At 39.5% G+C, this 15,428-nt stretch overlaps 1 protein-coding gene across 2 annotated transcripts in view; it reads right to left on the bottom strand.

Moving 5' to 3' along the window:
• Sema2a (Semaphorin 2a) overlaps positions 1 to 15,428 on the bottom strand; it is a 491,368-nt gene that overhangs the window by 8,845 nt on the left and 467,095 nt on the right. For both annotated transcript variants that reach the window (XM_073957591.1, XM_073957592.1), the window contains exons 11-13: positions 5,714 to 6,050; positions 5,173 to 5,336; positions 4,927 to 5,079 (exon numbers count right to left, since the gene is read on the bottom strand). In XM_073957591.1, coding sequence (XP_073813692.1) covers positions 4,927 to 5,079; positions 5,173 to 5,336; positions 5,714 to 6,050 — 654 coding nt within the window. The remainder of the gene's footprint in view (positions 1 to 4,926; positions 5,080 to 5,172; positions 5,337 to 5,713; positions 6,051 to 15,428) is intronic.

Genomic DNA, 15,428 nt, shown 5'->3' with positions numbered 1-15,428 from the left:
ATGTGAAATGTGAATTAAAGGTAACAATAACAAATTTTTTGTAGTGTAAAATCTTGTTGTAAAATTAAAATTGGCGTATTTTGAAATGGGTGGGTGACGTAGGGGATGAGAGCTACCAAGGAACGGTCCTGACCGGCTTTAACACGGCAAAGTCTAGGATTTATCTTGGTCCCTCTCTCATCTCAAGTGGACACCGACCTCCCTGAGTTGTCACCTGGGGAGCTGCCTTTAACACCCGTTAAAGGTAGTGAACTAACATGTTCCCGCGCGTTCACCCATAAGAACGTTAAAAACTTGGGTTTGGGCGCCGGGTTTGTAACCCTCCCTTAAAAAAGCAGCTTACTATGAAAAAAACAAAAGAAAAGAAAAACAAATCCCTCTAAAGTTTATTCATAAGGGCACCTGTCTATCTACAGTCCAGAAAACAAGAAATCAAAGTGATCACGTTGTGATAGATGGAAGACATTCATCGCGCGTGTTGGATGTGCGTTCGTTCCGAGAAGCCAACATTGATTCGGGCCACTACCTTGTTGCAGCAAAGGTACGAACCCGTCTAAACGTTGATAATAAAGCACGAACAGACACAACGCGGAAGTTGGACATCGATAGGCTGCAAACACAACAGATAGTCACAGCATATTCCACTCAACTAACCCAATTGCTTAATAAGAGCACTCCTTGTCCCGATAACATAACAACACAATGGCAAAATATTGCCCACTCCATGCAAACAGCCGCAAAATCCTTACTTGGATTCCAGAGACCTCCACAAAGGAATTCATGGTATGAGCAGGAGTGTCGTGCTGCTACCGAAGAGAAAAATGCGGCATATAGAGCTACTTTACAATCAGTAGCAACGCGTAGCGCACGAGAGAGATATCGGTAGAAAAGGAGAGAAGAGAGAACGTCTTTTTCGCAAGAAAAAGAGAGAAATGGAAAAGCGGGAGTGTGAAAAAATCGAGATGTACAGGAGCCAGAATGAAGTCAGAAAATTTTACCAAAGAGTGAAACATCAAACAGATGGCTTAGGTACAGGAACATTCTGCTGTGGAGACCAGCAAGGTAATTTGGTAACTGATACAGATAGTGTGCTCAGGATATGGAAAGAACATTTCTTCAAACTGTTGGTATCCGATAGTAGCGAAGACGGCAAAGATACCACAGATCCAATCCCAGAAGATGGTATTAAATGTATACCGCCCAGCCAAGATGAGGTAAAGACAGCAATAAGCCGGCTGAAGAATAATAAAGCAGTAGGAGCCGATGGCTTACCAGCCGAACTGTTCAAACCGGAGGCGACACTCTGATAAGGTGTATTCATCAGCTAGTTAGCACTATCTGACAAGAAGAACGAGTACCCGATGATTGGAACATGAGCATCCTGTGCCCTGTCCACAAGAAAGGAGATAAGACTGTATTCTCTAACTATAGGGGCATAAGTCTTCTCCGTATTGCCTACAAGATATTGTCAGGGATATTATGCGAACGACTAAAGCCTATTGTCAATGAAATAATTAGGCCGTACCAATGCGGCTTTAGACATGGCAAATAAATAAATAACCTCTCCGAAGAGTTTAGTGCCAAAAAAGGTTTCAGGCAAGGACGCGGCTTCTCGCGTGACTTATTTTACAGTCTGCTGGAAAAGGTTATACGAAATACGAAGGTCAAAAAAGTGGCACAATATATACAAACAGACATAAGTAACTGGTACCTTTGCAAAAGTCGAAAGGGAATCTGCTAAAGTGGGTCTGGTGGTAAACGGCGAGAAGACCAACCCTTGAAGTTGGTTCCTATTATTTTGAGGTAGTAAAAGATTTCGTAAACCTCGGCACCACCGTAAACACAACAAACAACATCAGTTGTGAAATAATGAGAAGAATTATATTGGCCAACAGATTCTACTTTGGTTTAAGTAAGCAGTTTAAGAATAAAGCCAGATCTCGTCGAACAAAAACAACGCTTTACAAAACACTGATACTACCCATGCTGATGTATGGTTTAGAATCCTGGGCACTTGCTGACAAGGCGGAGGTTGGTGTGTTTGGGAGAAAAATGCTGCGAAAGATCTATGGACCAACCTGCGTTGACGGTGAATATTGAAGTCGTATGAACCACGAGCTGTATCTGCTTTACAAAGACATCCGTAAAGATAAACGTATCGAGATGCAAAGATTGCGTTGGCTAGGCCATATCATAAGAATGAGCAATGATGAACCCCCTAAAAAGACCACATGGCGGTGCACGCATGGATGAAGAGATGAAACAGCGTGGTATTTCTTAGTTCGGATTGTGGAACAAATGTTCTGTAATGGGCCAGCTAAGTATGTACCCAGGACAGTTTGAAATACGACCATGTTCTGGATTGTTTTCAGTGGCTTCATTGAGATACCTCCAAAAACATGATTTTTGAACGCTTTTGGCTACGAAAATCGTCGACCACGCCTTTTTTCTTGAAATACTGGAATCAAATAAAGTCATTTGATCACCAGTCGGGGCTGTACCGCGGATGATCCATCAATTCCACGTTCTATCTGGTCAAACAGGCGCTGGTTTGAGTTGATGTGTGAGAGCTCGCATTGTCATGATGCAGAATGATTGGTCTTCTCTTTTTCAGCACTTCTGGCAAACAAATTGTAGTGCACCACTCAGAATTTACCGTCCTACATTTCTGAAGCCATATAGTCGCCACACGGTCAGTTTTGCCGAAGAAACAGGCGACAATTTGCCTTCAAGATCTTCTTCCATGAACAACTTTCGTTGGATTTGGCTCGCTTTCGAAGACCAAAACAGTCGATTCCCGTTTTGTTTTGGGCTCCTAAGCATAGACCCAAGATTGTCGTCTGTGACTATCTTATAAATGTCGTTTATGCACCACGATTTTTTTATACCCTCAGCACTTATGCTTACGAGGGTATATACACTTTCATACGGGCAAAATGTGCTGATCGAAATAAAGGGTTTAGACCCCAAGTATGTTTGGACGAAATGTGTTTCAGACAATTTGGAGTTGGCTGGTGCGCACGATTTCTCTCGAACGGATCAACTGATTCAGTCCAAACTTTGGCTTTCGTAATATTTTGTCCAAACTTAGTCTAAGTTCGAATATGGCTTATATCGGTCCATTCCTTTCGGCACCTCCCCCACAAACTTCGGAAATGTTCGGAAAATTTGTGCGCACGATAACTCTTGAAGGAATTAACTGATTTGGTGCATACTTAGCACATCGTGAAATTTCTACCAGTCTTAGATGATGTTCCAATATGGACTCAATCGGTCCACTCCTTCGGGTACCTCGCACACAAAATTTCGTAAAAGTTCAGTTTAGGACCTGCTCTCGAATGCTTTGATTTTTGTTTTAGCAACTTGTATTGCCCCCTAAGACGGTATAAGTTTCATCAGAGGCAAGTCCATACTTCCTGAGAAAATAGCCTGAACGGTACAAAAAAAAAAACCTATGACACCGTGTGTAGATAAATCTCGAACGGATCTGCCGATTCGGTCCAAAACGTGGCCTTCGTAATATTTTGTGCAAACTTAGTTTAAGTTTGAAGATAAGCCATATTGGTCCACTCCTTAGGTACCTCCCACACAAAGGTTCCAAAATGTTCTGAAAAATTGTGCTCACGATAACTCTTGATGGGAGTGACCGATTTGGTCCATACTTTACACATCCTAATATATCTACCAGATATAGATCAGGTTAGAATATGAACTTTATTTGTCCACTCCTTCGCCTACCTTCCACACAAAATTTTGGATAAATTCACTTTAAGACCTGCTCTCGAATCACTTTAGTTTTTGTTGAAGCAACTTGCATTCGGTGCCTTAATTACGATATTCAAACTTTTTCAGGGGCAAGTCCATACTTCTTGAGAAAACAGCCCGAAAATTGTAAAAAATCCCTATGGCGTCATGTGTAGTGGCTGGAGAGCTCGAACCGAATACTGCGTTCTTTCACACTTTGGATATTGTAATATTTCTTCAAATATTAGATGAAATTCGAAAGTGGTGCTTATAGGCCCACTCCTTCCGGTACCTCCCCCCACAAAAGTTCGAAAATATTCGAAAGTATCAACCGATTTAGTCCAAACTTTGGATCTCTAAATATTGTCGAAACTTAGTTTATGTTCAAATTTGGGTCTTGTTTGTCCAATCCTTGAGGTACCACCCACATAAATGTTCAACATTTTTGTGTGGTTAAGGGTCTGTTCGAGGATCCTTTGGACATTTTTACCGAAGGTTTTCCTATTGACCTTGTTTATAGCGATATTATGTTCTTCGTAGGCTAGTGTGATAAAAAAGGTCTATCTATCGATATCGCCGCAAATTTTTGAGCTTTAATCCTATCCATACTTTTGTCGGTTCATAGCCCAAAATTTTGAAAACCCCCCGTAATTACATAATTTTTTTTTTTTGGGAAAAAAGTAATTCATTCCACACAGGCTGAGGGTATATCTCTGTCGGCCAAGCCGACTGATACTTTTTTACTTGTTATTCACAATTTCTTTGCACCAATACACAAGACACTTTTTGAGCGATTGAACAAGTTTGCTGGATCTGACGCGAAAAATCCATTATTGTCGTATGGCAAACTGTCCTGAGTACGCTTAAGCTAAAAACAGTCAAGCTTTCAAAAAAAAAAAAAAAAAAATGTTAAATGACGCCTGGCGACACTGCGTGTTACCTAGGTCAGAAGGATTTCTAGTGCCCCTCGTATAATGATGAAGTAAATAGTACACTCTTTGAACTCCTTTAAATACAAACTGTGGGACAAGTCTCTATTAAAAATCTTAAAGCAACTTGGGAGCCTTTATGCTTATAGAATGTAACAAAGTTGGCCCGTCGGAACAGGTATTTAATATATCAAAAGTTCCCCTTACAAACTACATATCTACATCTACAAATTAACAGCTATTTTTTACATACCTATGAGCATCTACGGTAATATTATAACTGCACAACAATGAACCTCCTAAATGGCAATCGTAACGTCCACCATCTGCTTCATTAACGGATACCACAACCAAACCTCGTTCGGTGGTTTCAATGTATTTGGTGGGATTATATTTGATTTCATAGCTGAAATGGGAGAAAACAGGGGCAATGAGAACACAAATGTGCGGTTATTAATTAACAAGCAAAAACACAATTAGCAAATTAAAAATCTCTTACCGTCCCTTATCCTTCGAGTGATGATACCAGGTTACTTGTTCATTTTTCAAAACTTCGGGTATTTTAACAAAGCAACCCAAGTGAACACTTTGGCCATAGGTAACAGTGATTTTCTTTTTCAAAACGCTTGAGTCACAAATATCGCTGGTCTCATTGCCAACATCCTAAAAAAAAAAAAACATAAGGAAAGAGGAGTCAGGATGTGTGTGGGGTTTCCAGGCTTAAGCATAGTTGTTGGATGTAGGAAACGAAATTAAATCAATTTCATGGAATGGCATTGAAATTCGTAAAAATGTTTTTGCAAATATATGTGGTCTTGCCCAGTATTGGCCAGTCTCGCCACAACAAAATATCTTAACATTGATTTATTGATATAAAATCATTAGTTAAAATATATCAATAAGGTATTGCAAAAAATGATTAACTATTCCATCCAACAGCTTAATTGTCTTCTCAAGTTTTCTTCGCTTGATTGGGACAAAAACCGAAAAACAAATTTTCGAAAAAGCCAACATACACACAACCGAAAGCAAAAACTTACCTGCAACAAATCCAATTCATAAGGACGACATGTATTGGCATCCTTATCCCAGCCACAGTAAGGATCACGTACACAACGGAAACAATTGTCATAGCGACGATTGCACATGGCCATGTCGATTTGTTTGACACGATGATCCGTGGCAACGTACAACGATTTACGTGTCTGACTGATTTGCATCACCTGAATGGGTTCATTGGGGGCGATTTCAAAGATATCCAACAGCTTCGACAGAGATTCACCATTGCGATAATACTGGACGATTTTGTAGATGTGTCCCGAATTGGAGCCAACATAATAAACGGTATATTCTTGATTTAAGATATCGATTTTAATTCTGTTGAGGGTGGGTGTCAAAATACGAGAATGAAGAAAAAGAAAAAGAAGAAACACACACAAAAATTGTTAAATTCAATCATGAAAAGAGACAAAAAATACGAAAAAATAAATAAATTAAAAAAATATATATCCTCAGTGTTCATGAAAATCGAACTTTTATTTTATTTGGACAATAACGGGATTGTTATGGCCATTAATATGATACCTTTTGTAATTAAAGTTTTACAAAAAGGATTTCAATAAATTCCCATCCATACACAGACACATACACACAGTCTCTCGGTTGCCATTGTTTCACAAGCAACAGTCGAATCTGGAGGGCGCGCCAACAGCTACAGAATAATAAAAGGATTTCAGGTAATCCTGGTAATACACAATTTACAGTGTTTTAATGAAGTTATATAAATAAAATGATATGTCGATATTTTGAGAATATTAACTACATTTCCAGACTGAATTAGGGGTGATTTGGAATTTCATGTTCCCAGTGGCTATATATGTATAAGGGAGCCATTTTCGTAGCAGGAATGAATGAACCTTTTGCCTATTAATGATTGAAGTAAAGTATATTCCATTCAAATATTAAGAAGTAACAAAAAAAATTAAGAAATGTTTTTAACCACTGGAAGCCCAAATATCTAATTTTTATACCCTCCACCATAGTATGGTGGGTATATCAAGTTTGTTTATCCATGTGTTACGCATTAAAATAATCATTTACTTCCCTATAAAGTATATATATTCTTGATCAGGGTAAAATTCCGAGTCGATCTATGCATGTCCGTTTGTCCATCCGTATGTGGTAATCACTCTAGCATCCACAAAAATGGAGACAGGACGCTAACATTTTTGGAAGATGCACATTTTGTTTGCAGGCAGGTCAAGTTCGATGATGGGCTATATCGGTCTATGTTTTGGTATAGCCCCCATATAACGGTACCCCCGATTTCAGGTGTTTTGATGTTTTAATTCACATTTTTAGAACGAATTGGCCATAATTTGACATTTAGTGTCCTAGTGACCACCAAATTAATATTCCAACAATTATGGATATTGGCCCAAGTTTTGGTATAGCCCCCATATAATGGTACCTCCCGATTTTCGGCATTTTGAAGATTTTTGATTTTTAACCGAAATAGCTGTAATTTGACATTTGAAGTTCTCAGGGGTCACAAACGTTTTCCACCAAAAATCGTCAGTATAGGACAATGTTTTGGTATAGGCCCCATTTAACGGTACCTCCCAACTTTCGGTATTTTGAGGATTTTAGATACATTTTTTAACCAAACTAGCTTTAATTTGACATTCGAGGTTCTCAGTGGTCACGAAACTTCTTCACTAAAAATCGTCAACATTGGTCCAATCGGTACCTCCCGATTTTCGGTATTTTGAGGATTTTATCTATGATTTTTAACCGAACTAGCTGTAATTTGACATTAGAGATTCTCAGTGGTCACGAAAGTTCTGCAGCAAAAATCGTCAACATAGGTCCATGTTTCGATATAGCCCCCATAGAACGGTACCTCCCGATTTTCGGTATTTTAGCTATACTTTTTAACCGAACTAGCAGTAATTTGACATTTGAGATTCTCAGTGGTCACGAAAGTTTTCCACCAAAAATCGTCAACATAGGTCCATGTTTGATATAGCCCCCATGCAACGGTACCTCCCGATTTTCAGTATTTTAAGGACTTTAGCTATGATTTTTAACCGAACTAGCTTTAATTTGATATTTGAGATTCTCAGAGGTCACGAAAGTTCTGCACCAAAAATCGTCAATATAGGTCCATGTTTTGGTATAGCCCCCATAAAACTGTACCTCCCGATTTTCGGTATTTTGAGGGTGTTAGCTACAATTTTAAACCGAACTAGCTGTAATTTGACATTTGAGGTTCTCAGTGATCACGAAACTTCTTCACTAAAAATCGTCAACATTGGTCCAATCGGTAACTCCCGATTTTCGGTATTTTGAGGATTTTATCTATGATTTTTAACCGAACTAGCTGTAATTTGACATTAGAGATTCTCAGTGGTCACGAAAGTTCTGCAGCAAAAATCGTCAACATAGGTCCATGTTTCGATATAGCCCCCATAGAACGGTACCTCCCGATTTTCGGTATTTTAGCTATACTTTTTAACCGAACTGGCAGTAATTTGACATTTGAGATTCTCAGTGGTCACGAAAGTTTTTCCACCAAAAATAGTCAACATAGGTCCATGTTTGATATAGCCCCCATACAACGGTACCTCCCGATTTTCAGTATTTTAAGGATTTTAGCTATGATTTTTAACCGAACTAGCTTTAATTTGATATTTGAGATTCTCAGAGGTCACGACAGTTCTGCACCAAAAATCGACAATATAGGTCCATGTTTCGATATAGCCCCCATAGAACGGTACCTCCCGATTTTCGGTATTTTAGCTATACTTTTTAACCGAACTGGCAGTAATTTGACATTTGAGATTCTCAGTGGTCACGAAAGTTTTTCCACCAAAAATAGTCAACATAGGTCCATGTTTGATATAGCCCCCATACAACGGTACCTTCCGATTATCGGTATTTTGAAGATTTTAGCTATAATTTTTAACCGAACTAGCTGTAATTTGACATTTGAGGTTCTCAGTGGTCACGAAACTTCCTCACTAAAAATCGCAATGTAGATCTATGTTTTGATATAGCTCCCATGTAACGGTACCTCGAAATTTTCGGTATTTTGAGGATTTTAGCTACACTGATTGACGGAACTACCCGGTTCCCTGCAGTTAGAGAACTGTTCGATAAAAATTTGTCAAGATAGGTCCAAACTTTGATATAGCCCCATAGGTGGTACATTTCACCAGGTTTAACACATTTTTTAGATTAGATACGATAATTTAGGCATTTTGGGGGTATCCGTGGTCGAAAAAAAATTGCACCTAAAATTGATGAGGGGGGATAAGAAGATTTGTATTTGTATCAAATTCGGTCAGCTAATAACATAAAAATGTATGAAATTGGGTGATACTGTTATATGGTGGCTATACCAAAACTTGGACATAGGTTGACGATTTTTAGGTAAAAAAAATTTGGGACCACAGTGAACCATAAGTATCAAATTACATCTAGTACGGAAAAAAAATGCATGACAATTTCGTATCCACAAGGTTATCCACAACCAAGGTGCTGATGAGACCCCTGGATACAATAAGTCCCCAAACATCGAGTACTTCTTTTTCAGGATTTGATGAGCAATTATGATCAAGTAAAAGCAGCCTTCAGCAATGGTGAACCAGTGATTAAGGAAACATGCGGCCGGAGACACGACATGAAGTTTCTCTACCATCATACTCGTGTCTTACGCCACTTCACTGAGACGAGTGAGATCGTTTTTGTAAAGTTAAAGCATATCCCAAACATCTGCAATACACGCTGCAACTCTTGGTAGTTCCGGGAGGGCACGGACAAGGGGTAATCAATGTAGAAGTTGTTACAGGCTGTCTTACTCAGCAAAGCAGGGAACTTCTAGCTTTTCAGGAAGGCACGGTTGCCCACAGTCTCGGTCAAGTTAGTACTTCTGCTGAGGTGGAGAACAGTTTATCTGACGACGAACTCAACACCACAGTCGTTCCAGCGCCTGTAGTTGCCATTAAACTGGTTTCGGCCTCAGTGGAAATTACTAATTCCATCGGCCGTGGCCGATTCCATTGCTACTGCTGTGGCTCCTGGTGATAAATGGAATACTTTGGGATTTTAATAAACTACGAATAAAAACGATCGCTTATGCTGACGACGTGGTCATAAGGAGTTTCCACAAACACTATCGCAATTTATGCAAGGAGCTCTATTCAAACTGTGGGCCCACAACAACGATCTTAGAGTGAACCCATCACTGACAGAGATCATTCTCTTTACGAACAAGAAAAAAATCGAACCACTCACTACAATTGCATGATGAAGTCTCGTTGTCGATATCTTTTTAAGTCAAGTACCTCGGCATTATTCTGGACCACCAATTAACATGGTAAGGAATGTCGGAGAATTTGCCAAGAGAGATTAATAGCTCTATATTAATGCAAAAACTCCATTCGAAAGGGTTGAGAACTGAGACCACAGGTCAAACAGTGGATTTTCACGATCATAGTACGTCCAATTCGTACTTATGTTTCTCTGATGGTGAAATGCTTGACAAAAAAAATCGTATGTCCTCAAAATAAACAACGTCTATATAGCGGCAGCTTTACTAATCACCGGTGCCACAATCGGATCTCAATTCACTACTTTATCTTCATTCACTTAATCTCGTGCTGCTGGAACTTGTAGCCAGGAGATAAATTCACGAATCTCATTATGATCATGCTGCAATTCTACAACTACTACTGGTATTCATCGAGTGAATGTATCTCAGTGTTTGTTTGGTAGTGGGATTCTGTAACTCATTTTTGCTGTTACCGACAAAAACCGGTGAAATTAAATCGCAAAATTAGGACTAAAAACATAAAGAAAAGTTGGCATCACTGTTTGTGTCGGTAGAGGCTAGCGACTACTTTTTTATTCATCGTTAACTTACCGAAAAATTTCGTTAATTATCGGAATTATAAGCACTTTAATTTTACCGACAATTATCGATAACAGCAAAAATGAGTTACAGAATCCCACTACTGGTCTCGTCCATGCGAGGTTATACGACAGGGACTATGTTGCTGCATGCTGCTTGAACACATTCCCTCGACTCCCCCGCAGTCCTCCAAACAGCAGCCGCACACTCAACACTTAAGACCAGCCGTTGTTGTTCGAATCCCTGAAAATGCACCCTTCTTCCAAATCTTATTGCAATTGACTCCGAGGTAAGATCGAAGAAATAGTTGATTTCATGAGTCGAAAGAATATCATAGTTGCAGCGGTACAGGAAAACAAGCTCAACAACAATTGGAGCTTACAGCGTTGTGATGGTTCCATCGTACTGAGGAATGACTATTGCACCAGTCTGTTCAAAACATACCTATCTCGCTGAGTCTGGCTCTAATAACCTCTACATGAAATTTACCAGTCAGGGGTGGAACTGCCGAGGCAGAGTTGCTGAACGTATACATCCCGCGATAACTAGCTGTGCTCCAGGTAATAGACCCAACATTAGCCCTGTTTTGCAAAGTCATAATCGTTTCGTCTTGGGCTTTAATACTTATCATAATTTGTGGCATTCGGTCCTCGGAAACGACCAGACGGGTATAGTGCTGGCCGAGCAGACTGGTGGCGCTACGTTTTGCACGGTCAACGAGAACGTCCCTACATGAATTACCAGAGTTAGGGAGAGGTAAGTCGACTTTCGATTAATCAATTAATCGATTTGTTGCAGTCAAAAGTCTAAAAGTCGAAGTCTAGTTTCGACTGCAGGGAAAAGTCGCATAATCGATTATCCTGTGATACATTTTAGTTGACTTTAACAGATTTACAGTTTTGTGATAGCTACAAAGTCATATTTGCTAAGAATCGAAAGAAAACTCGAAAATCGATGAATAGTCGATTCAAATTCAAAAAGTCGAGTTTTAAGACGACTGGAATAATCACCAGACCGAAAAATCGCATTTTTAGACCAAAATCGAAAATCGATTATTGCTCGTCGCTACCTATCCCTAGTCAAAGTTGGCTAGACATAAACATCGTGTAACCTTGCTGACAAATGACGTCACCTGGCAACCCGTCGTTTCTCTTGAATCAGTCCATTTCCCCATAATTTTCTCCATCAGCAGACCGCCCCGCCGCACTTTCATCAATCATGGGAAAGCTAATTGGCCGAGTTACAGAAAGTTCACTAATCACCGCTTCATAGATATGCCCAATCCTTCTGTTGTTCGGGTAGCAGTAACGATGTTCCGAGACATAATCACTGCTGCAGCCTGCACTAAAGGTCTCAACCATCTCAAGGAAGGATGTCAGCAAAGGCAATTGTGCAGACCAATACGCTTTTTCGGCCGTACAAAAGACAATTACGACTGGGGTGGATCAGCGTCGGAAATAACTATCAGGTTGTCGATCATCCATGATGTCAATGCCGTCGGGATAAGGAAGTAATATGTGGCTGCTATTAGTGTATATTGTAAGAGATGGCAATTTTCGATTTGCACCTCCTGGGTCTTCTTAAGGATTTGTCATGTCTAAAGCCGCAATTGTATGGCCCAATTATTTCGTTGACCATAGGCTTTAGTCGTTCACACAATAGCTCTCTCACTTTCTTATAAGCAAAAGGGAGCTGACTTATGTTATTCTAGTCCGTGTTAGAGCACGTATTTCATATTTTCTTTCTTGTGGACCGGACACAGAATATCCTGGTTCCAATCGTGGAGAACGCGTTCTTCCTGCCAGATGGTGCTAACTAACGGATGCATACACCCCATCAACGTGCCTGAGTTCTTATTCTCATTTATTGCTGTGTGCAACTCATCTTTGCCGGTCGGTATGTATTCAATATCATCTTCTGGGTTCGGACTATGGTATCTTCTTCGCTGATGTTGGATACCAACAGTTTGAAGAAATGTTCTTTCCATATCCCTAGCATACTATCTGTATCAGTTACCAAATTACCTAGCTAGTCTCTACAGGAGGATGTGCCTGTACCAAAGCCATCAGTTTTATGTTCCACTCTATGGTAGAATTTTCCGTCTTCATTCCGGCTCCTGTACATCTCGATTTTTTTACACTCTCGCTTGTCCATTTCTCTCTTTTTCTTGCGGAAAAGACTTTTCTCCTCTCTCCTTTTCTCCCAATACCACTCTCGTGCGCTAAGCGTTCCTACTGATTGTAGAGTAGCCTTATATGCCGCATTTTTCTCTTCGGTAGCAACACGACATTCATGGTCATACCAAGGATTCCTTGGTGGAGGTCTCTGGTATCCAACTATGGATTTGGCGGCTGTTTGCATGGAGTGGGCAATACTTTGCCATTGTGCTTATATGTTATAGGGACGAGGAGTGCTTTGATTAAGCAATTAGGCCAGTTGAGTGAAATATGCTGAGCACATATGCATGTTGTGATTGCAGCTTACCGATCCAAGTCTTGTTTTTTGGTCTGATGACAACCAGGTGACCCAATGAATGTCGAGATGCTAAAATCTGGTAGTGTTAACTACCATGTTTTTATTTCTGCTCTCATACCGTTGTCGGATGTTTCACTATGGAGACAGAATTTCCTGACTTTTGGCCCAAAGATATTCTCCTTTCCAATTTTGGCTTTAAAATTGCCTAAAATAATTTTATTGTCATGGGCATCACAACGGTCATACGTTCCTTCAAAGCGCTCGTAGAATATATTTTTGTCTGTTCGTCATTATCTTCAGTGCGTAACCTTAGGTATTGTTGTGGCGCCTTTCCCAATCCATAGTATTTCCTACATGACTGTAAAATTGGCCGTAATTCCGCCAGTGCGTTAACTGCACCTTCTCTATAAAGAGTCCGGACATTCCAGGTGCAGATTAGCAGATCGTGGCCCTTAAAACGTTAGCGGGGGTCGTCAACTTTAGAAGGTCCATCCCCTACGTCACCCTCACAAAAACCACTGTGTAGCAATTTTTATAAAACAGAAATTCAGAGGATTTTCCTTGATACCTTTGCTTCATTCATTCTCTTCATTACAATTGTTATGGAAAATTCCCCCAATAACGTCTGTACGTAAATTTTTGGGGACGGCATATTTAAAATTCAATACATCACACAAGTCTGTGCAACAATAACATGCAACATGATTGTGCGTATCCTACAAAATATCATCAACAATACTGTCCCTACTTAACTATCAACCTATGAGCTCGGATGCAGGAAAATTACACTAAAGGCAATGAATGACCCGTTTCCCCCCAACATGTCGCACGCATTTGTTGGCATTCGACAGACAGCAATGTGCCGTTCATTCCTTCGTTGCGTTATGATTTTGTTGTTGGGCATTTATGTGATCATAACGTCATTAAAATATAAAAGTATCAAAAAGTAATTTAATATTAAGTGGTATTATTGCAATCGCCCATGGCATTCAGGCGAATTGTAAGCAGATATTGATTTTTTTTTTGTTTTTGCATTATATATTCACAATGAACGAATGAATGAATGGCTGACACGCCCTCGCTCGCACATACGTTGTAACGTTCTGAATCAGAGGGCTCTTGATGGTATGTGTGTTTCATTTGCATTTTCCACTTTTAAGCCGATATTACACGGCATTATGATTTCGTCATAAGTATTTAATTAAAGGTGTTCATTTTATATGCCACGGATTGCTTTATTGGTTGCCTTTTGCAAAAATGTAATTAAAAGTTGTGATTGATATTCATAAGTAGGTTCGCAAATATCACCATTAACCATTTTGAATTATTGATTTATGTACATATGCATAAATGATTGAAATGCTGAATGTGTTGAAAAAAAAAATATATGTTTGTATTGTGATGAGAGGTTACATTGGGAAAATTCCATTTATTTTATTAAATAAATAGGAGCAATATATGTTTATAGTAGCTCGGAGCCAATATATAAATAATAAAACTAATCCGTTACTGTAAAATTTATTGATATGTGGAAAGTGGGTGCCACCGTGGCCCAATGATAAGCACACCTGTCTTGCACTCGTCATTCAACGGTGGCAAAAATATCCCTCAGTGTAATGTTGGTGTCATTTAGAAAATATTTACGTAATGCAAAACTTCTCTACCAAATGTCATAAAAAGTTGGTCCCACATAATTCAGCTAATATGAGTAGGTGGGCTGCAATGGTATGCACACCCGTCTTGCACGCAGCAGGTCGTGGGTTCAATTCCCAGGACAGGCAAGATCAACAATTTCAACGGTGGCAAAATACCCCTCAGTAATGTTGGCGACATTTCCTGAGTGTTTCAGCCATATAAAACTTCTCTACAAGTGGTGTCTTAAGACACGCCGGCAATAAACAGTAGGTCCATATCATTGAGCTAATATGAATCGGGGTGTACTCATTGATATTAGAGAAGTCTCCCTTGTCCCGTATGGGATGTTTGTGGAACAATTATTATAACGTGAATCGGTGTGCATTAGGGCTATGGCTTTTTGATATTTTTTATCAAAAATGTTTTCCTATAATGAGAGTGAATGAACTGTAACGTGACCGTTACAAACGGTCTATCTGTCTATATGCCCGTTTTATTTTTATTAAACATTCTCACTAAAACCAGCCGAAACTGCTTATAAATAATATAAATTAATAAATCATGAAATAAAACCAATAGTGGTTTTATTTCACTTCAATTCACCTATTAACACTACCCATCCTAATACACGTTTTACCCTCGGTACCTGGACAAAACTCACAAAACTACACACAAGACACCACACTGATGCCAACCAACAACAAACATAAAGCAGTTGCCTATTCGTCAAC

Source organism: Musca autumnalis, unplaced genomic scaffold, assembly GCF_047663935.1.
Source record: "Musca autumnalis isolate F117 unplaced genomic scaffold, ASM4766393v1 scaffold_5, whole genome shotgun sequence".
In the NCBI taxonomy this organism is placed as follows: Eukaryota; Metazoa; Arthropoda; class Insecta; order Diptera; family Muscidae; genus Musca; species Musca autumnalis.
This window is presented reverse-complemented; position numbering and strand designations above follow the sequence as displayed.